This window comes from Tamandua tetradactyla, chromosome 6 (genome assembly GCF_023851605.1).
Source record: "Tamandua tetradactyla isolate mTamTet1 chromosome 6, mTamTet1.pri, whole genome shotgun sequence".
In the NCBI taxonomy this organism is placed as follows: domain Eukaryota; kingdom Metazoa; phylum Chordata; class Mammalia; order Pilosa; family Myrmecophagidae; genus Tamandua; species Tamandua tetradactyla.
This window is the reverse complement of record NC_135332.1, coordinates 17,197,079-17,223,827: the sequence shown is the minus strand read 5'-3', so window position 1 is coordinate 17,223,827 and position 26,749 is coordinate 17,197,079. Positions and strand designations below refer to the sequence as shown.

Here is a 26,749-nt window from a genome sequence, read left to right as displayed (position 1 = left end):
TAGCTGGCCATCTTGGCATTCTTCTGCGGTCTTTTAAGCTTTAAGTCTAGACTTGTTTATTTGCTTTAGTCAGCTAATTCTGCTTATGTGCACAGTATTAAAATGGGTTTTCTTTTTCTACTTCTTCACCTTATACGCTCTTTTTTCCATCTGATTCCCTTTTGAATAGCAGTTTACTTTCATTGCTTTTAGATTATCTGTGTAGTTATGTAGTAGGTCTGTAAATGAAATGTAATAGCATTTGATAATTAGTGAGTTTACATTTGCCTGATGTTTATTTAAAAAATTCTGATATATATCTGAGTTCTCAGAAAGAAATATATTTGAATTCCATTCTCTGTAATGTTTTTGCAAAGAACGAGTCATACTGGTTCTTTGTCTGGAAGTTTGATAGTGATCTTTCACCCATTGCAATGTGTTTATGTCGTTTGTTATTGCTGTTATGAGTTTTGATTATGAGCATGTCTTTATTTTTTCTATACGAATACTTCTTGACCCATTCTTTTCTCACAAATAGAAATTGTCCCAAACTCTTCAAAATCTTATCTTTGTATTACATTAATATATTTCCTTCCAATATGTTCATTGCTTTGCTTTTTCTTTTAGTCCTTTCTGCCTTGCCACAGGCCTTTAACATTTCTTTCTAGCTTCTTTAGTCGAAGTCTTACTATTTTTTTGCATCTTTTATGAACGAACACCAGTGTTTTTTAGTTTCATGTTCAGATTTTTGCCTCTTTGGTGTCATACATGTCTGGTGTCAGATTTTTGCTTCTACCTGACTATTCTTTTCTCAATTTTCAGAACCAAGCCTAGTAGTCAATAATAGAGGAGAGCACTTTTTTTATCACCTTCATTTCTTTGTCCACATGGAAAGTTATAATCTCCTTTCCATTCAGTTCGAAACCATTTTTATTTCAATAAGTTTTGTTATGGTTAAAATTAAAGTCCATAGCGAGTGTCCTTGTTCACAGTATCTTCTGCTTCAGCCTTCCGGTAGGAAACTAGAGTTAGGCATCTAGGTTGTATCCACCGTAGCCATTAACTGGTAGGGGTGAACTTTGTAATTTTTTTGTTTTAAAATTTCAGGTTTAACTCACATTATCACTATGGATCTTCATCAAAAGGAAATACAAGGCTTTTTCAGCTTTCCCGTGGACAACCTTAGAGCCTCACCTTTCCTGCTTCAGTATATCCAGGAAGAAGTGAGGAGCCACCAACACACACCCCGTTGTCCTCAAAAGAGAGCCTATGTAGTTTCCCTCTGGGACCTGGTTCACTGTTGAAAGGCACCAGATGAGCTCCCCTTAAGGCTGGTGCTTGGCCTGCCGCATAGGGTCAGGATTTGCTCACGGAGCGTCATGTCTTTCAGAAGATGTTTTTAACAGATTTCCTTTTAAGTGTATTTAGCAATTTGCTCATATTTTCCAAAATGAAGATATTAAGACTTAATTTTTTAATCTCCATGTTGGAGCTGAACTTTTGCAACAATGTTAATTGATAAACAGAAAATTTTTAAATGTGTGAATGAAACTGTCGTATTTGGTTGCTGATTTGGATCACTGTTATAAGAGTAAAAGATACTGCCTACGGGTGTCATTCTTGATAACTATTCAGTATTTTCTTATTTTTCTTCAATTCTAGATTCCAAATTACAGAAACGCAGTCATTGTAGCTAAGTCTCCTGATGCTGCAAAAAGGTAAGTCAGACATTTATAAAAGCCCTTGGGATACTTCTGAGATCAAAACTAGCTGTTTTGGAATCCAGGGACTGTAATAATAGGAGCTATAAAAGCTCATTGGAAAAATGTCAATACATAAAGAAAAGGAAATGAGTATAATCAAGTCAATATGCATTTTTCTTTCTTTTTTTTTTGGCATGAACAGGCCCCAGAAATTGAACCTGGGTCTCCAGCATGGCAGACGAGAACTCTGCCTGCTGCGCCACCGTGGCCTGCCCCCAAGTCAATATACTTTTAAAGCAATTTTTATGGATTTAGCAGACATTGAATCTTTTTTTTTAATTTTACTAATTAAAAAAAATTACAAGAAATAAACATTCCCAACACATACACTCAGCAGTTCACAATATCATCACATAGTTGCATATTCATCATCATGATCATTTCCCAGAACATTAGCATCAATTCAGAAAAAGAAATAAAAAGACAACAGAAAAATATAACAAACAGAAAAAAAAAATTTTACAGGCCATACTCCTTACTGATCCCTTTCATTGATCACTAGCATTTCAAACTAAATCTATTTTAACATTTGTTCCCCCTATTATTTATTTTTATTCCATATGTTCCTCTCATCTGTTGACAAGGTAGATAAAAGGAGCATCAGACAAGGTTTTCACAATCACACAGTCACATTGTGAAAGCTATATCATTATACAATCATCATCAAGAAACATGGCTACTGGAACACAGCTCTACATTTTCAGGCAGTTCCCTCCAGCCTCTCCATTACATCTTGGATAACAAGGTGATACCTACTTAATGCATAAGAATAACCTCCAGGATAACCTCTCGACTCTGTTTGGAATCTCTCAGCCAATGACACTTTGTCTCATTTCATTCTTCCCCCTTTTGGTTGAGAAGGTTTTCTCAATCCCTTGATGCTGAATCTCAGCTCATTCTGGGATTTCTGTCCCACGCTGCCTGGTAGTCATGTCCCACGTAGACGGGGAGGGTGGTGAGTCTGCTTGCTGTGTTGGCTGGAGAGAGAGGGCACATCTGAGCAACAAAAGAGGTTCTCTTGGCAGTGACTCTTAGGCTTAATTTTAAGTAGGCTTGACCTATCCCCTGTGGGGTTAAGTTTCATATGAACAGACCCCAAGACTGGGGGCTCAGCCTATAGCTTTGGTTGTCCACACTGCTTGTGAGAATATCAAGAATTCAACTTGGGGAAGTTGTTTTCCCCCGTTCTCACCATTCCCCAGAGGGGACTTTGCAAATACTTTTCCACTCACTGATCAAATCGCTCTGGGATTCATCATGGCATCACCTGGACAAACCAACAAAATCTCATGTCCCATACAAAGTTCCATGTACTTAAGGTGTTCAATCAACTATCTATGTAAGTTATATTAGGAGATGGACTAGTCAAAGTATAGATTTGTACCAAATAAACATTTTTTGCTTTAGTCTCACACGTTAGTTGAAATTTTAAAATATTAAGTACCATCTATTTTCAGCACACTGCAGTAATGACATTTTTTGTACTTCCTCATGACATTGAATCTTAATATGAGTCACTGGTAAAATGTGCCCTTGTTGAAACAAAACAACAAACAAAAGAAAGCTCATCATCTCAAGCCTTTTCCCCACATCGTTATCCTTGCCTGACCCCAACTTGATCCTTGGTCTCAGAATCAGTCATAGTTTTCCTCTGGGAGAAAAATAAGTTCTTTTTTAAAGTTCTCAGGGAAAGGAAAACAACAGAGCTATAAGCATTTTTCAGGCAGTGGTGTTTAAGACACCTTTTTGAACCGAGTTCATTCCTCTGAAGATTACTGTTAGAATATCAGAGAAGGATTGAATAGAACCCAAATGATCTGTAATCAGAATCTAGCTCAGCCCCAGCTTGGGTGCCTCTTGAGGGTTTTACATGCTGGCCTGCGTCTCATGTTTTGATTTGTGTGAAACAACTCCTTTCTTGTGTTTCCTAAAGGTTGAATGATACTTTCACTTTATCATTGCTAAAACAATGAGGGAGAGATACTTGAGTGTTTCCCCCAAGTCTCACCGCCTCCCTCCTTCCTCCTAGGGCCCAGTCCTATGCGGAGAGACTGCGCTTGGGCTTGGCTGTTATCCATGGGGAAGCTCAGTGCACAGAGCTGGACATGGATGACGGCCGCCATTCCCCTCCCATGGTCAAGAACGCCACCGTGCACCCAGGCCTGGAGCTGCCCCGTAAGAGTCGCGCTCTGACTGGCGCTGATTTGTAAATAGACATTGTGGATGGCGTTACCACCTATGTGCATGTGTGCTTTCCTCCTGCTCTTTTTTTTTTTTTTTTTTTTTTTAACATGGGCAGGCACTGGGAATCGAACCCAGGTCCTCTGGCATGGCAGGCTAGCATTCTTGCCTGCTGAATCACCATGGCCTGCCCTCCTGCTTTTGAGTAACTGGAAGTACTGCCCTGATTCCACCTTCAGTAAGAGGAGAGTGTATGTAGGGCAGCCGCAGGCAGCGCTCAACATGAGGAGAGTGTCAGTAGTTTCAGCTTCACTAAAAAAGTTGTATGTGTCATTTATATCTGTGACTTTCTTTTTCTGGTAATCATAAACATGACTCCATGTAACACTGCCGCAGTTTGGGGAATTATGCCCAAGAACACCCTTGAATATTAGGGCTTGAGTTTTTGAAGTTCGATTCTTTGCATCCCCCAAACACTTGCTTACCATAGTCTTTAGTTATCCCTGCTGAAGCTGTATGCAGTTAAACTCTTAGGGGACAATTCAAAGCCAGTTCAGACTGGCTTAAAAAATAAAATGAGTAAAGCCTGAGTGGGGCGGGGGGGGGGGCAGATGTTTGTTCTGTAAATCACACACAGTGTGTGTGCTGTGAAATCTGTCGCTTTTATACTTTGATAAGATGGCTGATAGCAGCCCTCGAGCTGGTGGTCAGCTGGCATTTAGGACTTGTTTGAGTAGCATATCTGTTTGTCTGGTACCCACCTACCTTGTTATTCATCCAGCAGTGGGGAGGCTGTTTACTTCCACAATTGGTAGCACGCTCTCCTGGAAGATATAAATGCTATACTTTTTAGAGGAAGGTGATTATCTATAAATCTATTTTTTAAAATTGCATCTCTTTGCCATGCTTTAAAAATGAACAGAGATTAGTTGAATGAATAAAATATTTGCATGGTTGCACTTCACAGAGGTTATTTCCAAACATTCCTGTTATTTTGTTTATCCTATAAATTTTTCACTGCTTTGTTTTCAACTTTGGGAAATTTTTATATAAGAAAAACAAGTCATATACTCATTTTTTTTCGTATATTCATGTTTTGGTATACATCTTTTTATTTTATTGAGAATTGTATAATTAAAGTTTTTTGGTGTTTTTGTTTTTTCCCACAAACCCTAAAAGTCTACGTGGGCACCACCCCCCTCCAAACCCCTTCTTCCCCCAGCAGCCCGATCCCCAAGGCCAGTCATCTCCTGTAGCCTTCCAGAGCCTTTGTGTGTAGATGGTCACAGAGGTGTTTCTTTCTCTCCTTGCATATCACTGGTGGCATATTCTACACAGTGCCTGCTCCTTGCTTGGGGAGGTAGGTTTTTCCAGTCTTTAGCTATGAAAACAAGCTCCCTTCCTATGTGCTGAGCCTGTCCTGAGTGCTTCCTGTAGGTCTTCATACTTGGGCCTCCAGCAGCCCCACCGATAGGTGCTTTTCTTTCCCTTCTTCTGCAAACAGGGAGACTGAGCCACAGCTATGGGCCACTGAGACAGGGTGTGGAGTGGGGTGCACGGCCCAGCAGTCCGCTCTTCTCTGTGTTTTTTGGTTTTTAATTTTGAGATAATTTCAGACTTGGAGGAAAGTTGAAAGAATGATACTGCATACCTTCACTCAGAGTCCTCACATGTAGTATTTTCCAACTTGTCATTTAAGAGTTAATTGCAAACATTTATTTCTAAATAATTGAGTGTGTATTTCCTAAAAATAAAAACACACTTTTATATGCCCACAGTACAACATTATTTTCTAATCTACAGACTTTATTCAGATTTTACCAGCTGTCCCTCTGGTGTCTTTTTTTCCCCCCACGTTGGCAGGCACTGGGAAACGTCCCTCTGATGTCTTTTATAACAATAGAAAAATTTGTTCTGGTGCAGGATCCAGTCCAGGGTCATGCGTTGCACTTAGTTGTCATTTCTCTTTAGTCACATTTAATCTGGAGTGGTTCTTATTCTTTGTCTCCTGTGACCTTGATACTTTTGAGGAGTGCATGCTGGTTATTTTGTAGGCTACCCCTTAATTGGGGTTTGCATCCTCATGATTGGATTCCTGCTATTCATTTTTTGCCTGAATATCACAGGAAGCACGTGGTGTGTCCCACTGTTGGTGATGTTGATTTTGGTAATTTGGCTGAGGGGTGTCTGGCAGGGCTCCCCACTGAAAAATTACTATTTTTTGCCCTTTGTAATTAATAGTAATTTATGAGGGAAAATGTTGAAACTGTCATTTAAATATCCTCTTTCTCATCAGACTTAGCATCTATTGTTGGTTCTTGCCTGGGTCAATTACTGTGATTGTTGTCAAATGGTAGTTTTCACCTCATTCCGTCCTTCCTTCTGTATTTCTCAGTTGATATTATAGTGTAAGAAAGAGCTTCCCCTACTCCCCCGTTCATCCATTCATTCATTCATATTACTACGGAGTCAGTAGAATCTTATTTATACAGTGGGTTATAACCCATTATTCTTTATTTTGATGCTCAGATTCTCAGACTTAGCCAAAGAGAACTCCTTCAAGTTGCCTCCTATATCCTGATAGCGTGCTGCCATCATTTTTTGAATATTTCCTTTCTTTCTGGACAATTAGATGTTCCATGTCAGTGTTAAACTTTCTCAGCCTGGGAGTCAGTCATTTTTCTCCTAGGAGCCCTGATTGCCTTTAATTGACAGTGATATTTAGAAACCAAGATTTGGGTTCAGGAATGCACACTCTAAATCAGCATATATTATCACCTGGAGGCAGTAAACTAGTCTTATAACTTAGGACATTTCACAAAAGATGGAGTGTATCTATGATAAAGACCCCGAAATAAGGTTACCTTTTTTAATTAATTTTTTTATTAATTTTATGAAATATAACAACAAACAAAAACTTAACATATGATCATTCTGTTCTACGTATATACTCAGTAATTCACAATATCATCACATAGTTTCATATTCATTGTCATGATCATTTCTTAGAACATTTGCCTCAATTCAGAAAAAGAAATAAAAGGACAACAGAAAAAAAATTCATACATACCATACCCCTTACCCCTCCCTTTCATTGATCACTAGCATTTCAATCTACTAAATTTATTTTAACCGTTGTTCCCCCTATTATTTATTTTTATTCTGTATGTTTTACTTGTTTGTTGATAAGGTAGATAAAAGGAGCATCAGACACAAGGTTTTCACAATCACACAGTCACGTTGTGAAAGCTATATCATTATTCAATCATCCTCAAGAAACATGGCTACTGGAACACAACATTTTTAGGCACTTCCCTCCAGCCTCTCCATTACATCTTGACTAACAAGGTGATATCTGTTTAATGCGTAAGAATAACCTCCAGGATAACCTCTTGACTCTGGAATCTCTCAGCCATTGCTACTTTGTCTCATTTCACTCTTCCCCCTTTTGGTTGAGAAGGTTTTCTCAATCCCTTGATGCCGAGTCTCAGTTCATTCTAGAGTTTTTCTCAATCCCTTGATGCTGAGTCTCAGCTCATTCTAGGATTTCTGTCCCATGTTGCCAGGAAGGTCCACACCCCTGGGAGGCATGTCCCACGTAGACAGGGGGAGGGTGGTGAGATTGCTTGCTGTGTTGGCTGGAGAGAGAGAGGTCACATCTGAGCAACAAAAAAGGCTCTCTTGGGGGTGACTCTTAGGCCTAAATTTTAAGTAGACTTGACCTGTCCTCTGTGGGGTTAAGTTTCATGTGAGCAAACCCCAAGACTCGGGGCTCAGCCTATAGCTTTGGTTGTCCACACTGCTTGTGAGAATATCAAGAATTCAACTTGGGGAGGTTGAATTTCTCCCCGTTCTCACCATTCCCCAAATGGGATTTTGCAAATACTTTTCCATTCACTCATCGAATCACCCAAAGTCTTTGTGATTTTTAAAAGGAAATATTTTTAAATATATATATCTGTTTTGAGTATGTACTTTTATTTTCAAATTCCTTGAACTCATTTTTTTTAATGCTGTCTAGACAAGCTTTATTGTAAGCACAAACACACAAATAGGATAAGAGTGAATAAATGGGAAATGATTATCCCAGAAAATAAAAACCAAAAGAGGCCACATGAATGTCAGACAACATGGACTCTAAGACCAAGGGATTTATAAGATGAATAAAAGGCATCATATATTGATAAGAGATCAAGCCATCAAGGATATCCAACAATTATGAAAATATATGCACATAACCAAAGAGCCCCAAAATACATGAAGGAATAACTGACAAAAATGGAAGCAGTAATAGTTCCACAATAACAATAATAACAGACTTCAGTACCCCATGTTCAATAATAGATAAAGCTACTTGACAGAAAGAGGGAAATAGAGGTCTTAACAGTATAAATGAACTATACCTAATATACACATACAGAATACATAAATCAGTTACAGTAAAATACGAATTCCTCTCAAATGCACATGGGCCTTTCTTTTTTTTATTGAAATATATTATATATTCATATATACCATGTACTTATCAAAGTGTACAATCAGTGGTTCACAATATCATCGTGTAGCTGTGCATTTATCATCACCACCGACTTTTTTTTTTTTAACTTTTTAAATTTATATACATGTATGATATAACATGTATACAAAGCAAAGAAAGAAAAGAGCAGTAGTTTTCAAAGCACTCTTCAATAAGTAGTTAGAGGACAGATCCCGGAGTTTGTCAAAGGCTCCCATACCATCATCTCAGGTTTTTCCTTCTAGCTGCTGCAGAACATTTATCTAGAAGGAATAAATGATTTTTTATCATCACAATTGACTTTTTTTTTCTTTTTTTATGAAAGGTAACATTTATACACAAAAGTAATACATTTCAAAGCACTATGCAACAATTAGTTGTAGAACAGATTTCAGATATGGGTTACAATTCCACAATTTTAGGTTTTACTTTTAGCTACTCTAAGATACTGGAGATTAAAAGAAATATCAGTGTAAGGATTCAGCAATCATTTGTTAAACCCTACCTTCTCTGTATAACCCCACCATCACCTTTGATCTTTCTCCCACTCTTTAGGGGTATTTGGACTATGGCCATTCTAACTTTTCCATGTTGGAAGGGGCTGTCACTAATATGGGGTAGGAGGATGGGACTAGTTGTTCTGGAGAGGTTGGCTGAAACCGTTCTTTTCGAGCAGTAGTTCTCAGCTGAGGGATGGGGTGTGTGTTTTGCCCCCACCCACCACGGGGACATTTGGCAACGTCTAGGCAGGCATATTTTTGGTTTTACAACCAAGGGGAGGTGGTTGCTACTGTCATCTTGGGGGAAGAGGCCAGAGCTGCTGCTAAACGTCCTGCGCTGTGACAAACCATCCCCTCGGCCAAAATGTCCTTGGTGTTGAGGTTGAGACGTACCGCTTTAGAGCGCTGGACTGAAGCTGGGGGTGCAGGGCTGAGGGCTGGATGCGGGGTCTATGGCAGTGCGGCCAACAGCACCCACTGAGGAAGGGCATCCCACAAACGCGAGAGCATGGTGGGCAGGAGGGGCAGCTTAAGGCTACTTTGCTTGCCACAGAGGTAAAAACTTGGATTGCATCTATGAGAGGAAGTCGCTTTCTCTGGTTCGATTTTCCTGACTTGTTAATTTTGCAAATGAAGTTGTATTTTTCCCCAGTAAACTGAAAATAGACATGCGCTCCCTTGAGCATTTCTTAAATATTAATTTTGACTTGTTTGCCTGTAAATAGGGCTATGAACTTAAAATTACTTTCTGTTCCAGCTCTCCTGGAAACCTTGTTTTATTCCTTTTATCTCTTTCTAACATCAGTCTGTTGTTAGACTTGGAATTCCATTGAACTGGAAATAAATCAAAATCAAAGTGAGCAAGGAATAAATAGGTCCCCCTAGCCCTTTTCTGCCTTTTTTTTTTTTTTTTGGCAGAGGAAGGTTTGGTTAATGGATTCCAGAGAGAGTAAAAATCATGTGTGAGTTTGATCCTTTTGTAATCCAAGGATATGGTTGTCAATGCAGCGTTATTTTGCTTGGAAGATGCTCATTCTAAAAGTAAAAGAACATTGGAAATCCCATTTGATGAATTGAAAGACGTTTTTGCTGCAGTAAGTTGATTTAGCCTTAACATTGATGTTTTGGCCACAAATAATGTGGTACAGTTCATTTTTATTCTTAAATTTGGTTTGTTTGTCAACATGGAGAAAGAGAGCAGACTCTTAAACCCTTTGTCCTTGACATATATATTACTTTTACTATAAAATTGGTATTTTTAATGTTTTATTTTCTGGATCAGCTATTAGAATATCATTGCCACTTTTTTAGCCTCAGAGGTATTATTTGTTTCCTTCTCCCCTATAATAAAGTCTCTCTGCTTTTTACTAGCCATTAAATTACATGCCCAATCTGATCCAGGCCCTAAACACAGACACCCACAGGCAGGGGAAAAGGGCTTTCTCTGGAGCCTTTTTTGCCTTGACCTTAACCACATCTTCTTTTTTTATTGCAAACTAACAGATGTTTTTTGGGGAGAGGGAGTTACAGGAAAGTAAACATGGATGCTGGTGTTGTCTGCCTCAAAGCACAGCTGAATTTCTGTTGATGAGGGATATTGGCTTACTGTGTTTTTCTAAAGAGAAAATGGTCAAGAAAAGGGACCATCTCTCTTTGAGAAGTGGATAGGTCAGCACAGCCACCTGCACCCAGGTTTAACTTAGAAACAGAACCCAAGAGGGAGCACCTCAGGCGGTGGTCGATGTTTCTGCCGTTTCAGGCAGCGCTTACACACACGGCGTCGGGGCTGCCCAAATTCAAAAGATTGCCATTGTTTCTGGAATGGAAAATCAGGAAATTAGTGTGTGTTGACATTTGCCAGTGAAATAGTGCTGCATTTGAACTTCCCTAATTTACTATTACAGAAAGGAACGCTGATCTCTGAGGTATATGGTGTCGCTAGATAGGAATTGGCTAAATCTCATGGTTTGCTGATAATCACTGAACTGTATAAGTCCCCTGAATTTTAATCTCCTTCCCCCCATTCCTCTACTGGTTTAATAAATATTTTAGAATAATAATAAGCTTTCAGTAAAAGAATACTTAACCTGTACTTCAGAAATATTCTCATTTTTTCCTTAATTTACTAACCATCTTAAAGAGTGACTTTTTATTCCTTTCTCTGAACTGTAGCTTGGTTTAAGCACTGTTGGGCCTTTTCCAGATACACGTTTTGAAGTGACATAAGAAGCTTCTTTAAGACCAGTTAGGGGCGCACGGCTGGCTCAGTGGTGGAATGCTCCCCTGCCAAGTTCGATTCCGAGCCCCCTGCAAAAAAAAAAAAAAAAGTAAGATCACTTAAATCAGGAGAAGATGATTGACCTCCAGGTTCCTAATTTCCAGGAAACCCCAGTATCAGTAGTACAGGCACTGATAATAAAGGTTCATTGTCAAAGTAAGGTCACGGTGCAGGAAAACGGAAGCAGCCTCTCTTTATCAGGCAGCTCATACCTGTCGGGTTTTCTCCTGAGCGGCATTTATTCGTTTCTTTCTTAGTTTTAGCATGAGCCAGGCATGCCTGTTGCAGGTGGCTGTGGCGAGTAGCCTCTCTGCTTCTTCTGATTAGAGCAGGTCCCCCATGCTCCGGGCTCACCTGTGCACCCTGCCACCCCACATGGCTGCTGTAAGCAGGCTGAGACGTGCCGTTGGTGTAAAATGCACAGCAAATTTCAAAGATGTAATATGAAAAAAAAAAACCTCATTAATGAGTCTATATCAGTTATGTGTTGAAATAATATTTTGAATACATTGGGTAAAATCAAATATATGGATTAGTTTCACTCATTTGTTTCCTTTTTTTTTTTTAACTGCTTTAAGAGCTTACAGTGCAGGCCTCAGTTTTTTAATTGAGATCTTACAGTATCTGCTCTTTTGTTTCTAGCTTATTTTGCCTCACCAAATGTCCCACAGGTTTACTCACATCGCTGCATGTCTCACAACTTCATTCCTTTTGTAGCAACACCGTGTTTGATCATATGTGTACCCCATTGTTCACCAGTCTGTTTCTCAGTGCATCTTTCAGGTTATTCTGTCTACTGGGCCTCACGCTTACTGTCCAAAGTTGACAATCCATTAGCACTCTCAATTTTAGATAATTTCATTGTTCCCAAGAGAAAGATAGCAAATGAACACACCCTCACCAAATAGAAAATCCAAACCTCCCCCTAACTCGGTCCCTCCCCCCATTATGTACTCCTGGTATTGCTACAGCACTGTTGATGTTTTCCTGTGAAGCATAGCCAATAGCATGCGTTATCGTTTTACCCCCTACACCCTGAAATTATACACTCTTTGTATAAGAGTGAAGGCTGTGCTCTATTGAATCTGTAAGTAATACTATCATATTGAAGGTGAACGTGATTGAAAGGGATTGTACAGACTTATGTGTCCCACTGATTAATACTACAAATGTAAATAAGTTCTTGCATGAACTACTGCAAACGTCTGAATCTTGTTGGGTTTTTATTTTAATAAAGCCAATCAACATACAACATGAACATTCTTAACATATGAACATTCCATACTTGGTGTACAATCAGTGGCTCACAAATTTATTACATAGTTGTATATTCATCACCATGATCATTTCTCAGAACATTTACATCACTCCAGAAAAAGAAAGAAAAAACTCATACATACCTTACCCCTTACCCCTGCCTCTCATTGACCACTAGTATTTCCCTCTACCCAATTTAACATTTGTTCCTCCCATTATTTATTTACTTTTAATCCATATTTTTTACTCACCTGTCCATACCGTAGAAAAAGGAGCATCAGAACAAGGTTTTCACTATCACACAGTCACTTTGCTAAAGCTATATCATACAATCATCTTCAAGAAACATGGCTACTGGAACACAGCTTTACAGTTTCAGGCACTTCCCTCTAGCCTCTCTAAGACACCTTAAACTAAAAAGGGGTTATCTATATAATACATAAAAATAACCTCCAGGATAACCTCTTGATTCTATTTGAAATCTCTCAGCCACTGACATTTTATTTTGTCTCATTTCTCTCTCCCCCCTTTGAGTTAAGAAGGTTTTCTCAATCCCTTGATGCTGAGTCTCAACTCATTCTAGGATTTCTGTCCCACGTTGCCAGGAAGGTCCACACCCCTGGAAGTCATGTCCCACGTAGACAGGAGGAGGGCAGTGAATTTGCTTGCCGTGTTAGCTGAGAGAGAGGCCACATCTGAGCAACAAAAGAGGTTCTCTAAGGGTGACTCTTAGGCCTAATTTTAAATAGGCTTAGCCTATCCTTTGCGGGGATAAATTTTGTATGAAGAAACCCCAAGATTGAGGGTTCATCCTATTGATTTCGTTGTCCTCACTGCTTGCAAGAATATCAGGCCTTCTCCAAATGGGGAAGTTGAATTTTCTCTGTCACCATTCCCCCAAGGGGACTTTGCAAATACTTTTTTTAAAATTTAATTTAATTAATTTATTTTTTATTAATAAAACCAACCAACTTACAATATGAACATCCTTTTTTTATCATATAGTTGTATATTCATCATCATGATCATTTCTTAGAACATTTGCATCAATTCAGAAAAAGAAAACGGAAAAAAATTCATACATATCATACCCCTTACCCCTCCCTTTCATTGATCATTAGCATTTCAATCTACTAAATTTATTTTAACATTTGTTCCCCCTATTATTTATTTAATTTTAATCCATATGTTTTACTCATCTGTCCATAAGGTAGATAAAAGAAGCATCAGACACAAGCTTTTCACAATTACACAGTCACATTGCAAAAGCTATGTCATACAATCATCTTCAAGAAACATGGCCACTGGAACACAGCTCTGCATTTTCAGGCAGTTTCCTCCAACCTCTCCATTATGCTTTATAACTAAAAAGGTGATATCTATTTAATGTGTAAGAGTAACCTCCAGGATAGCCTCTCAACTCTGTTTAGAATCTCTCAGCTATTGAAACTTTGTTTTGTCTCATTTTGCTTTTCCCGCTTTTGGTTGAGAAGGTTTTCTCAATCCCTTGGTGCTGAGTCCCAGCTCATTCTAGGATTTCTGTCCCACGTTGCCAGGAAGTTCCACACCCCTGGGAGTCATGTCCCACTTAGAGAAGGGGAGAGCAGTGAGTTTGCTTGCTGTGTTGGCTGAGAGAGGGAGGCCACATCTCAGCAACAAAAGAGATTCTGTTCTCTTGGGGGTGACTCTTAGGCCTAATTTTAAGTAGGCTTAGCCTATCCTTTGCGGGGATAAGTTTCATAGGAACAAACCCCAAGATTGAGGGCTCAGCCTATTGCTTTGGTTGTTCCTACTGCTTGTGAGAATATCAAGAATTCTCCACTTGGAGAAGTTGAATTTTTCCCCTTTCTTACCATTCCCCCAAGGGGACTTTGCAAATACTTTTTTATTCACTGTTCAAATCCTGGGATTTATCGAGGCATTGCTCTAGACAAACCTACAAAATCCTCATGCCCTACTCAAGGTTCCATGTACTTATGGTGTTCAATTAAGCTGTCCACATAAGTTATATTAGGAAATGCACTAGTCAAGATATAAATTTCGACCAAATATTTTTTGCTTTAGTCTCATACATAAGTTAAAGTTTTAAAATATGAATTCCCATCTATTTTCAACACCCTGCAGTAATGACATTCCTTTGTTCTTCCTCATGCAAAACATTTTTAAATTTGTACCTTTAGTCACTATCATTATACGCTCTAGGCCTTCCTAGATTATACCTTCTCAGTCTCTATCATCTGTCTTTCCTTCTGATTTCATTTGTGCCCCCAGCCCTCCTCCCTCTATCATTCTCACATTCAGTTTCATTCAGTGTTCTAACATTATTGTATGATAGTTCGGTAGTGTTGTGCCATCCATTTCTGAATTTTTACAATCAGTCCTGTTGCACAATCTGCATCCCTTCAGTTCCAATTACCCAATATCTACCCTATTTCTATCTCCTGATGGTCTCTGTTCTTAACTGAAATTCTGCAAGTTCATTCATTAATGTTAGTTCATATCAGTGAGACCATACAGTATTTGTCCTTTTGTTCTTGGTTAATCTCACTCAGCGTAATGTCCTCAAAGTCCATCCATGTTGTTACATACTTCATAATTTTTTAATCTTGTTTTTACTTTTTAATGTGGCTACCAGAAAATTTAAAACGATCTGACAGCTTGCTTCCTGTTTCTGTTGGGCAGCGTTGCTCTAAACGCTTGTTTCTGAGAGATCTCAGGTTTATTGAGGAGGAATCTGCACTGCTTTGTCTGTGAAACAGCTTTGCTGCCACTTCAAGGGGGGTGAGGTGGGGGTGACATTCTCAGCTGCCCTGACTCCCTAACCAGAGCCTTATGATGTGCTTTGTTTGTTAGTGATGATGGCCAAAGAGAAGCCGCCAATAACTGTGGTCGGAGATGTCGGAGGACGCATCGCCATCATCGTGGTATGACTGTCCCGTCCGCCGAGGGCGGCAGTGACACCAGCACTTAGCCCGCGGGCTGCCCTCTTTATTTCCAGCAATGATGAGAGATTTAAATACAGTGATCCCAAACTCACTGCGGACAAGTAGCAGGATGTTTTATATAGATGAACGGGGGTTAAAGTGTAACCGGCCTGTAAAGAGTTGAGTAACTCCCAAAAGAAAATTCAACCCCGTGACCTCTGTCTGTTGGGTTCCAGGTTCCATCAGAGCAGCCGACCTAATGGGCCTTAAGCTTGTGGGCTGTGAGATGAACTTACGCTGAGCTGGTCCGTTTTTTGCTAATGAGAACGTATGCCCCATTGCAGACTTGTTTTGTGTTTTGACATGATCCATTTGCTCCCAGCACTAAATGTCTTCGTGGTCCACAGGGTCAGTCCTTTATTGTGGCTCATTTTATTTCTGTTTTCCTCTCACTTAACTGTCTCTTTGAAAAACTAAATGGGACAGTGGCTATGTAGAGGTTGATCAGAAACTTGAAATGAGTCGTGGTAATGCTCAACCCAGCTATAAACGTCCCCTACTTGACTGTAAGGCCTGGCTGTGTCAGCCGCTGGAGGTCCTGTCTGTGCCCTTCTGCTGCCATTTCTGGTGTGCAGGCAGAGCGCTGAGTGGTGACTACACACCCTCCGACCTTGAACTCTGAGACAGTGCAGAGAAGACCAGAGCAGGTGTGTGTCTTGTGTCACCTGGACTCAGGGGCGGTGCCTTAACGCTAACTCTGCTCCCCGCTCAGGATGACATTATCGATGATGTGGAAAGTTTTGTTGCTGCTGCAGAGATCCTCAAAGAGAGAGGGGCCTACAAGATCTATGTCATGGCCACTCACGGCATCCTGTCAGCAGACGCCCCCCGCCTCATTGAAGAGTCCTCCGTCGATGAGGTCTGTCTGCCTCTGAAGGGGTTGGGACATGTAGCTGCTCTATTTTCTGTAAATAATAAAGTGAGTCAGTGAAGATAAAGCTGTTCCATCTTTCTCTTTCAAGCACCTAAGAAGTAGTGCTTTGCTGGCTGGCAGTTTGTCGGCAGATGGGTATTTGAGAATATCTGTCTACAGGGATTTGCTTTGGTACTTTAATATAATTTTGCACAACAGTAGCATTTCTCTGAAGACCTGGATTCTCTCCTGGTGGCCCCATGCTGGGGCTCCCCAGTTCTTGCTGCATACAGAGCATGGCTTGCAGGGCACTGGGGCTTCATGTTTGGAGCTTTGTACCTGTCCCCTTGGGTAAAGTTGTCAGTTTGGTTGGTGGAAACTGCTCAGTGACCTGAGGTTTGGCACTTGGGCCGTGGGTGCCAAATGCCAGGTCGGCTTCCTCTTGAGGGTGCAGTGCACACGTGACCATGTTCGTTTTCTTTTGCTCCCTTTCAGGTGGTGGTGACCAATACTGTCCCTCACGAAGTGCAGAAGCTACAGTGTCCCAAGATAAAGACCGTGGATATCAGCTTGATTCTTTCTGAAGCAATTCGGAGAATCCACAATGGAGAGTCCATGGCTTACCTTTTCCGAAACATCACTGTGGATGACTAGCTTTTTGCGATTGCCTTACCCAGAAGTCCTGAGAAAACCATGTAAAAAGCAGTGCCATTGTTACATATGCAGTGTTTCCCTGCAAGGGAGGTCTGGGTACAGTCTGCAGCCAGTAGCGCCTCTTGCCAAGTTTGGTAGGGGGTATTAAGATAATCAAGAAGCCAGAGCTGATGGATGAGTAACAGGGCCTTAAAGGCCTGCCATCAGCAGCCCCATTCTTAGACAAGAGTCAAGTGACTTTTCCTGATGAGAATCTGAAAATCTTGTCGAGAGGGTTAAAGGCAGTGAAGGTCCGCGCTCTAGTGTTTCGAGTGTCTCCCCCAGGAAGACGTGGGCTTGGGTGGAGCCGGGTCCGGGCAGCCCGTGCTCCAGCAGCGTCTCTACTCAGCGTGCCCTCCCTGATTGGCTTCACCCAAGGCTTTGTAGAGGACCATATTTTCGTTTCAGAAGCTCCTGTGTGTAGGGCCATGGAACCCCGTATCACTCATATTGTTCCTGCTGGGAAGGATGTCGGACAGAGAACAGCACCTCATCTCAGCCCATCTGCACTGCTCCTTAAGTTGCAAATAAAAGTGTTTGTTGCCTTGCCCAGTCTTCTGGCTGTGTCTCCTCTCAAGCCGTGAGGGGACCAGCTTGTGTCTGAATCGTACAGAAGATAATGGCTGGGAAACAAAGGGTGGTCAGGCCATGTCAGCCCTCGGCACCCATGTCCCCCATGGGTGCCACCCCTTCCCCCAGCACTGACGTCTCATGCAACAGTAAGTTTAGAACCTGAATTTTTTTTTTAAGAAAAAAAAAAATAACAAATTTTACTTTTTCCTCATGTCTCCTTCACCATTTAGGGCTGTACTCAGCCTTTCTACCCAGCATTTTATGTTAAGCCTCATCTTTCCAGTTGATAGCACTCTGGGGGTTAGGCCTTGCTGCAGGTACAGGCCCTCCTTTCAGCCTGAGCAGGTCAAGACAGAATGTAACAGGACGAAGCAGCGGCTGCTGGGAAATGCACGGGGATTACATACTGGTGCTGTCAGTTCCTGAGACTAACAGTAATTCAGTGCACTTGTGTTTCCCTGCAGGAAAGTTTCCTTGACATTTTTACGCTTTTCCTAAATGACAAAAAAGTTCCCACCCACCAGCAAGACTTTGAGCACATTAGGTTTTTCATGCACACAAATAATTCTTCCATCAGTAGTCCAAGTGGGGAATGTTGAGCCAAGAACTTAATCAGAAAGGAACGAGCCTGGCTGGTGGAGGGAGAGTGCTGGGCGTCAGGAGCTGGGTCTCCTCCAGTCATGCCAGGTGGCTGCCCCCTTCTACACCTGGCAACAAAGAGCTTTCAACCCTAAAATAACATATCTCCAGTTAGGGTTTTGTTTCTTTCCCAAATCTCTAAAAGTGGAGATTTGGATGTGCACTTAGCAAGAGCATTTGGTAGGATACACAGTTTCCTCTCCCAGGGGCCGCAGGTCCGAGCATGCACCCTGGGCTGTGAAGGTGAGAGCTCAGGAGTGAGGGACGCACTGGCTGGTGGGCAGCTGGCCCCCTCTCTCCCTCCCTCCCTCCCTCCAGGCTGGCCAGCACCTAATCCCCCAGCTTGTGCGGTGATCCTGGCCTTCCCTGCCCAGAAAACCACAAAGAACCTGTCCTTTTGGTGACAACCATCTGGGGCCCTCCATGCTGGGTGCTGGGGATGCAGTGATGAGCTAACCTCGGGAAGGACGCACTTGTGCTCACGCTCCGCTTCCCCAGGATGGACCTGCACTCAGCTTGGTTCTGTCTAAACACAATACACTGCCTCTATTTTTTTCTTTTTGTGGGGGTGTCAAGTAGCACCACTGACCAAACTAAAACTGAATTTGAAAAGTAGTTAAAATAAGAGTCGGTGATACAGGCACATTCATAGATTTTCTTTAAGTGGCTTTAAAGAATTTTAACTGTCTGAAATGTTATTTCTGTCTTCTGGGGGAATCTGTCGCGGGTGATTCTGCCTCATTAATGGGGGTGCTGGGCTCCCCCAGCTCTGCCTGATGCTGCACGGAAGTGCTGCTGTGGGACCAGATGGGCTGTTCTGAGCCTAGTGGTCAGAGCTGCCCAGGAAAGGCCGGGCATGGGGGGGTGGGTGCTGGCCCGAACCCCCCCCCCCCCCGAGTAACCCGTGGGCTTTCCCCAGTTGCCCTCCCTTTTGACTGGACTAGATGACAAAGGAACTGTCTCCCAAAGGCCAGATCCCAGGACTGCGTGGCTTCCGTGTCACTGTCCTCCAGAGTGGAAGACATCTTGAAACACAACGCAGAGATGCCCTTGTGGGTCCTAAGTCTTCCCCTTCTCGGGGCCCCAAGGCTGAGTGAACCCCGGCTTTGCGTGGTTTGAGCCTCAGGAGGCCTGCGCTGACCCGCCGGGTGCACGTGCCCGGCCCCATGGCGCCTTTCTTTGGGAGCCCTTCACTGAAGATGGAGATGAGTGGCGTCAGGGGTATGAACAAGCCTCCCCCAGGCCATCACGCAGGCTCCCCATGTGGATTTGGGGTGACCTCGAATACGGACTGGTCCAGGCAAGTGCTAGTTTTGCTCGCGGGGAGGCGCCGACCCTGGGCGCTGCAGGGCTTGGAGCGCGCGTTCTCCTGGGGAGCCCTCGGGGCGCGCGGGGGCGAACGGAGCCGCCCTTCGCCAAACGTCCGCCGGCCGGAGCCCGGGGCGCGCGGCTCGGTGACCGGAGGCTGGACGGCGGCGCCGCCGGGAGCCGAGGGTCGGCCGTCCCCAGAGCCGCCGGGCGGCGAGCGGCACAAACCCGCCGGCGTCCGGGCGCCTTCTCTCCGCCTTCCCGTGGCCGGGCTCCGGCCGTGACCGCGGCGCGGCTGGGCACAGGGGCAGGGCCGCCCCGGGGGCCTCGCAGGGTCCCCCGAATAGGCCCCAGAAGCGCGGCGGGGGGAGGGGGCGCGGGCCGCCCCCGGGAGGGCGCACGATGCCGCCCGTGTCGCTGGTGGCCACGGTCTCCCTCCGGGAGCTGGCGGACCTCGCCATCGGCACCCCGGAGGTGGGCGCCGTCAATTTCACCGCGCTGCACACGCTCATCGTGGCCATGCTCCGGAGCCTCCACCTCCTGGAGGAGCGCATCCCCTTCCAGGCCCCGGGCGCCGACCTGCAGCCGCGCTCCCCGCTCCCCGCCCGGCCCTCCATCAGCGCCCCCCAGCTGCCGGGCGCCAAAGAGAAGAAGCGGAGCCTGGGCAGGGCGGCCGGGCCCCCGGCGCTGGAGGGCCAGGTGAAGGACCTGGGCGGGCAGGTCCACGAGCTCAGCAGGCAGCTCAGGAACATGGAGAGCCAGGTGCAGGGCATCGTGGCCCACGTGCAGCACCTCACCGCCCAGGCCGCCGAGCTCGGCGTGGACCCCCGCGAGTGGTTGGACGACAAGGACTTGACCCCGCTGGTGATCCACAGGCCGCACTTAGGGTCGGTGAAAGTTTTGAAAGACGCCCCGGAGGTCAGTGTCTCGGGTAAGCCACGGGGGGCGCAGATCTCCTGCCCCTCCAAGCGGGGCCCCAGCCGGGGAGGCCTGGCCGGTGGCCGCGGGTGAGGGGGTGCGAGGGCGGCTCAGGGGGCGGGATGGGGGCGCCAGGCCTCGGCCGCCTGGTCCCACAAGGCGAGGCTCCAACTTACAGGCCACGGGGTTGCTCCAGGACGTCTTGAAAGACGTGAAGACGCTGAAAGAAGCCCACCTAAAGGCGCGGGCGTCCTCCGAAATGATACCCCAGGTGAGGGGCCCAGAGAGGACTCCCCAGGAGCCCCGCCCTCACCCCGTGGACCCCCCCCCTTCCTCCACCGGTTTACACGGGCGATGGGTAGGAGTGGCTCGCCCACCACTTACTTATCCAAGGATCTCCAACTGACCCAGAGGGGAGCTGACAACCATTTGGAATATTCTTGGAGCTAATTCCCTAATTAAGGAAAAAAAAAGAATAAAGAAATAAAGTGGTGAGAGTGCAAAGATAAAGCTCAGTCCAAGGGGTGGGGCTGTCAGGATGGAGAATTCTAAGCCAGCTGCCCCAGGCCCTGCGCTGGCAGGAGATGGAGAGCACTTCCTCTTGCGTGTTTGTTTCCTTGGAGAGGGAAGCCTCAGCGCGTTGGGACCGGGCAGGAAGACAAAGTGTGTCAATCTACATGAGGGACTGTTGTACATGTGCTGCGTTGGCATGTGTGTGCATGTATGTATGTGTGCATTTGTGAGTGTGTTCATGTATATATGTGTATGTGTGTTTGTATATGCAAGTGTGTATGTGTGTGTAGGGGCCATCGGAGGGACTGCTGTGACCCTCTGCCACTGAACTCTTCTTCCAGAAAGTGATGGAGCGGATTGAGATACTCGAGAAGTTCATCAAAGACCGGGACCAATTTCTGGTAATATCCTCCAGTTCTGTGGCAAGGGCCCTCGGGGGGCTGAGGGAAGGGGGGTAGCCTGCAGCCTCCTTCTGAGTCCCTCCCACCCACCATCCACCCACTTCTGGAAGTCTGCTCTCTCCAAGGCAGGTTGGTGTGTGTTCTCTGCCTCTTGGGGTGCTGCCCTGGATTGAGGGGAAATCTCCACCCTGCCCAGTGTTCCACTTGGGGCCCACATGGAACAGAGAACCGGCCCCCCAAGACTCACTGGGCCCTTGGAGGACCATGACTTCTCCCTGGGCAAGGGCTGAGGAAGGACCTACCTGATTCCAGAACCTCCTGGGATGAAGCCAGAGTATGTACTTGACTGTGTCTGGTGTGTGTCTGGTATTGTCAGGAACAAATGGGCCGGAAGCTGAGCTCGATTTCTGATGGAGAAGACGCCACCATGGTCACCTGGGAAGAGCTGGAGCAGGCGATCACCGACGGCTGGAAGTCCTCGCGAGCGGTGCGCAATCCAGGGGGCCTGGGCAGGTTCTGGGGGAGCTCCCCAGAACATCTTCCCTTTTTACATCCACACCAAATTCCATTATATGGATGTTTATAATATATTCTATAAGTTCCCCAGGCCTGTATTAAGGATGTTTAAAATGTTTTTTTCAACATCATAACAAGCAATGCCACAGGGTGACATTCACACATGTGAACATACCTGTAGAATAACTTTCTAGAAACGGAAGGTGCATTTGTGGCCTTACTAGCTATTGCCAAATTGCTTCCCATAAAGGTTGTTCCAACTTGGACTCCCACCAGCAATGTAGGAGAGAAGTTATTTCTCGATCTCCCCGTTGGCATTGTATGTCGAACCCAAACTTTTGAGCACTGTCGCTCTGCTGGATGGAAAACTGGTACCCGAGTGTGGCTTTAAGCTGCTCTCGGTGCTTTTCAAGCCTCCTTTACAGTCCATCCAACGATGCACGAGTCCCTTCACTCTTAGTGGACAAAAGTGACCAGGGCTGGAAATAAAGCCTCTTTGCTGACCAAGGTGACATTTGCACATTTGCAGATGGGCATACGTCTGTATTCCTGAGAAGGCACAGGATGACCAAATTGTATTCAAATCCTCAACCTTTCTTCATCTGAATAAAACCAACCTGAGTGTTTTCAAATGGCCCTCTAGAGGGAGGATGAGCTGCCCTTTTGGTCTCAACAATCCTCTACCTGACCTTGTGACACTGGGCTACTCCACCAGGTCACACCAGAGTGTAGGTACAAGCTGGGGCAGAGGGAACTAGCCTTTTGGCGCCACCCAGTGGCCACGTGGGAAGCGGCTGGCAGTGTCTGGGTACAATAAACCCCATTAGTCTCCCAAGACTGTTTTCTGAATTGGGGGCGCATCCTCGGGGTAAGCAGTGTCAGAAACAGTTGCAAGAGGATCCGGGAAATAAAAGGAGTAGAGTGGGAAAAGGTGGCCTCTACTTTCACTGCTTTTTGTTTTGTTTTTAGCCAAAGCACTTTGGCACAAACTGTTATGGTACTGTTTTTAGTGAGCAGCGTATTTTCTCAGGGCGGTGGCACAGGAAACCTGCAAGGCATAACTAAGCATCCACCTGAGGCCCTTTAGACATTATGACTTCTCCAGAGGCGCAAAGGTGTCCGTGTGTTGACAGTCGCTCCGGATCACGAACAACTCCAAGAGCAAATGAGAACAGAGAGAAATATGAAGGGAGGGTCGCCATGCAGGAGGAAAAGCTCAGTTCAGTGCAACAAATGCAGCCCCTGAACTGAGCGTAAGGAAAACAAAGGTGAGTTTCACACCTGGAGTTGAGAACATTCAGCAAGCAGGAGGCCAGGGGTTCCTGAATGAATCATCAATGGGGCCCTTTGAGGTAAACACTAGACACAGGTTTCGCAACTGGATGGTTTAAAGGATGGATTTTAGCAGGATTTCACGTAGGAGAGTGAGCCTGTGGGGCGTGACTGGTGCAGAGGACTCAAGCTCCGCCTCTGGCTAACCAGACATTCGGAGGAGTCTGTATTTCGATATGGAGGATGAAACTGCAACTGCCCACAAAACAGCCACAGGGAAAGGAGTTCGGTCTTAATGCAGAGACTGCTTGTTCCATCCCCGAAGGTGGAAATGGATGCAAACCAGCTGTTAGCAATCCACTGGGCAGGTCTTCGCAACTGTGTACACCTAGAGATATTTCTTCTTGCTCTCCTTTTTTTGATAGTAAAAAAAAAAAGATAAAAGGCCTACTCTAATCAGGAAGGCCCAAGGCTGGTGCTCTAGCCGAAACTTGCGTCAATTTTCTGGGACCATGCTAAGGAATCTGAATGCCAGCTTGATCCATTGCAACAGGCACTTAACAATGGAAACATCTTCCAGTGCCCATTTACCTGGTCCGGGTGTTCGAGACTGGTGTTCTCCTGCAGAAGAAGGATGCTGAAGATCAAAGAGATATTCTCTTCAAATTTTTTTTTTTCACCTGGCCGGCCAGAGTAGAAAGCAAAACTGAAAAACTCTTATTTGCAGGTTTCCTTTGAAGAAAGAGCAGCAAAAAAAAGTCATTAATATATTGGACAAGTTTAAAACAGCTAGGAAACAATTTTTCCCTTCACTGTAACCCAAGAATCCTGGTTCAAATATCCTGAGGAACTCGAAGGCAAATAAAAATTCTACCTTTGGTATTATAAGCTACCAATCAAAGGGGGGGAAGAAAGGAAGGGAAAGTGTATATTTGGTGGATATGGAGTATTTATAAATAAAATTAATTTTAAAAAATCTATCTGTGGAAATACTTTGCCATTAGTGGAATACATGATGGCCAGGTCTCCAAATTAGGAGCTATTGGATGGTAAGGTGACATTCCCCTATTACCCGAGCCCAAATCTCGAACATGGCTATATTGTATTTATTGTGGGAACATTAGGGAAATTGGGGTCTTACAAGCAGCTCTGGTTGGAATTAAGATTCCCTGTGGCAGGGTTGAGGTTTTTACCAGTTGCATATCTTCTGTTTCAAGACCCAAATGGTGGGGCGATTTAAGAAGGGGCTAGAGAAGATATAACCTGATTTGAAGTAATTGGGCAAAGTGAGACAGTCTAACTTCGTGGCACATCCCAGGGGAACAGAAATAAGAATTCCATATGGTACTGAGGTCTGGGGAAGAGCATGTTCTGGGGAGGGGATTTCCGTTCCGGCAGTAAGGATGGAAAGCCCCAGTTCATGAGGGACCATTAGATGGTCCAGTCCAGGGGGAAAGTAATTGTGCATCCTACTTGTTAGGGAGAACACAACCTAACAGGTTAACAGGGAAAGAGGGACTTGAGGAAATGCGTCTTGACTCCAAATATGTTCTCTTATTCAGTGCCTTTAAAATGCATGTGGATTTGCTTGGTTCTGTTTTCACATTTTAACATCTCTGACATACAGATGTGTCTTAGAGTTAATGGTGCCTTATAATTAATTGACAGTGTTTTTCTTTTCTTCCTGGCACTTAAAGTCATGCTGCATTTAAAATGATACCACCTTAGACTTACCGAAATAAAGAAAGCACACGGCACATGGTATACTTTGATTGGAAAGTCCTATGATATTGAAGATCTCAGAGGGTGGGGGAGTTGAGAAACTGTTGGGAGATGGTGTGTTTGGCACATCTGACCTGGGGGTGCAAGATGTGAGGGACCACGCCACAGAGGGACGTCTCTGGGTTCCAGGCTCTCCTAACAGTAAGGTGACTGTATTTTGTAACTTAGACGTTAGGAGATGAGTCTAAAATATGTTTTTTGTTAGAAGGGCATATGGGCATTGTGCTGGTGTGAAACTGTCATGTACCCCAGAAAAGCCATGTCCTTTAATCCTCATTCAATATTGCTGGGTGGGAGCTTTCTGATTGTTTCCATGGAGATGTGACACACCTAATTGTGGATGATAACTTTTGATTAGATGGCTTCCATGGAGATGTGTCTCCACCCATTCACGGTGGGGTTGCTTACTGGAGCCCTTTAAGAGGGAGCCATTTTGGAAAAAGTTTTAGAGCCCACGCAGCCAGAGACCTTTGGACATGCGAAAGGAAAACGCCCCTGGGGAAGCCTAATGAAATGAAGCGAGAAAGCCAGCAGGCCGGTTCCTTCCAGGCTGATAGAGGTGTCCCGAATCCAAGGACCCTAGCAAATGCCAGCTACATGCCTTCCTAGCTGACAGCTGTTCCGGATGGCATCAGCTTCTCTTGAGTGATGGTAACCTCATGTTGGTACCTTAATCCTGGACATTTTCATGGCTTTAGAATTGTAGGCTTGCAATTTATTAAATTCCCCTTTTTAAAAGCCATCCCATTTCTGCTAATATTGCATTCCGGCAGCTTTTACAAACTAAACCAGGCATTCATTATTTTCATTTTTATCATTGCCCAAAATCCTCAGAAATGACATAGGCCTCGCCTGACACCATTAAACAATACCAGCTTTCCCAGGAGCCCATTTCCTACCCCCCACCCCTACCCCAGCAGCTGCCATGTCTGTGTGTCCAGGACTTCAGAGTGTCTGTTCTGTACAACCACGTGTTTGGTTTTAGTCACCCTCCCCCGACCCTGCGTGAATATCTGGGTCCTAGTTAGTCCCTGGGCCCTGCCCGGCTCACTCGGCACAAGGCCTGTGCAGATGTGATCTGGTGAAGGGTTTTGAGATGGAGCTTGTCCTGGATCACCCAGGTGGGCTCAGGGTTTACAGAGGGCCTTGGAGGGAGACTGGAGGAGGGACCACCACACAGGGGGGAGGCGGCCGCAGAAGACCGCAAGGAGGGGCCTGGCCACCGTTAGAGGCTGACAGTGGCAGGAAAGGGCCCTCTTTTGACTCGAGCCTCCGGGAACCAGCTCTGCCAACTTCAGCCCAGCAGAGCCAATCTGAGCCTTCTGACCTCCAGAGCTGTAAGAGAACACATTTGTGGGGTTGACAGCCACTACGTTTGTGGTCGTTTCGTCACAGCAGCTGCGGGACAGCCACATGATCACCTTTTCCATCTCTCCCAGTCTGTGAGTAATTGGCTGGTCTTGTGAGTTTAGCTGAAATCTTCCTGCCATTTTCTGACACCTTGGCTTCCGAATCACAGGCACAGCCTGCAGTAGTTGCTTTCGGGGGGTGGCATTATGGCATAGGCTGTGCTTTGAGTGTCTTTTAAAAACTTTGGGTCAGTTTCCTCTTCTCTTTTGTTTGTGGTGACTGATTTTAAGTCCAGGAGGCCTCTCCAGGGCACGGGGGGTGGTTGGAGATTCCTGCCCCCCAGTGTTCGTGCCTTGTGCAAACCCCTCCACATGGGTGTGAGCTGAACCTGTGAATACCAGGGAATGTCACTGCCATGGTGGGGCTGCTAATCAGATGACTTTGAGTCCATTGAAAGGGAGCTTATGCTGGGT

At 44.6% G+C, this 26,749-nt stretch overlaps 2 protein-coding genes across 7 annotated transcripts in view; both read left to right on the top strand.

Moving 5' to 3' along the window:
- Nucleotides 1-17,733, top strand: part of PRPSAP1 (phosphoribosyl pyrophosphate synthetase associated protein 1) — a 46,533-nt gene extending 28,800 nt beyond the window's left edge. For 3 of the 4 annotated variants that reach the window (XM_077163919.1, XM_077163918.1, XM_077163917.1), the window contains 6 exons: nucleotides 1,087-1,202; nucleotides 1,642-1,697; nucleotides 3,772-3,917; nucleotides 15,328-15,398; nucleotides 16,171-16,317; nucleotides 16,807-17,687. In XM_077163919.1, coding sequence (XP_077020034.1) covers nucleotides 1,087-1,202; nucleotides 1,642-1,697; nucleotides 3,772-3,917; nucleotides 15,328-15,398; nucleotides 16,171-16,317; nucleotides 16,807-16,965 — 695 coding nt within the window. In that variant the 3' untranslated portion in view covers nucleotides 16,966-17,687. Of the gene's footprint in view, nucleotides 1-1,086; nucleotides 1,203-1,641; nucleotides 1,698-3,771; nucleotides 3,918-15,327; nucleotides 15,399-16,170; nucleotides 16,318-16,806 lie in introns of all 4 variants that reach the window. The other variant, XM_077163916.1, reaches the window with a different exon arrangement.
- A 2,193-nt stretch (nucleotides 17,734-19,926) lies between these two features.
- QRICH2 (glutamine rich 2) overlaps nucleotides 19,927-26,749 on the top strand; it is a 30,434-nt gene continuing 23,611 nt past the window's right edge. For 2 of the 3 annotated variants that reach the window (XM_077163915.1, XM_077163913.1), the window contains exons 1-4: nucleotides 19,927-20,442; nucleotides 20,621-20,713; nucleotides 21,297-21,356; nucleotides 21,733-21,843. In XM_077163915.1, coding sequence (XP_077020030.1) covers nucleotides 19,927-20,442; nucleotides 20,621-20,713; nucleotides 21,297-21,356; nucleotides 21,733-21,843 — 780 coding nt within the window. Of the gene's footprint in view, nucleotides 20,456-20,620; nucleotides 20,714-21,296; nucleotides 21,357-21,732; nucleotides 21,844-26,749 lie in introns of all 3 variants that reach the window. The other variant, XM_077163914.1, reaches the window with a different exon arrangement.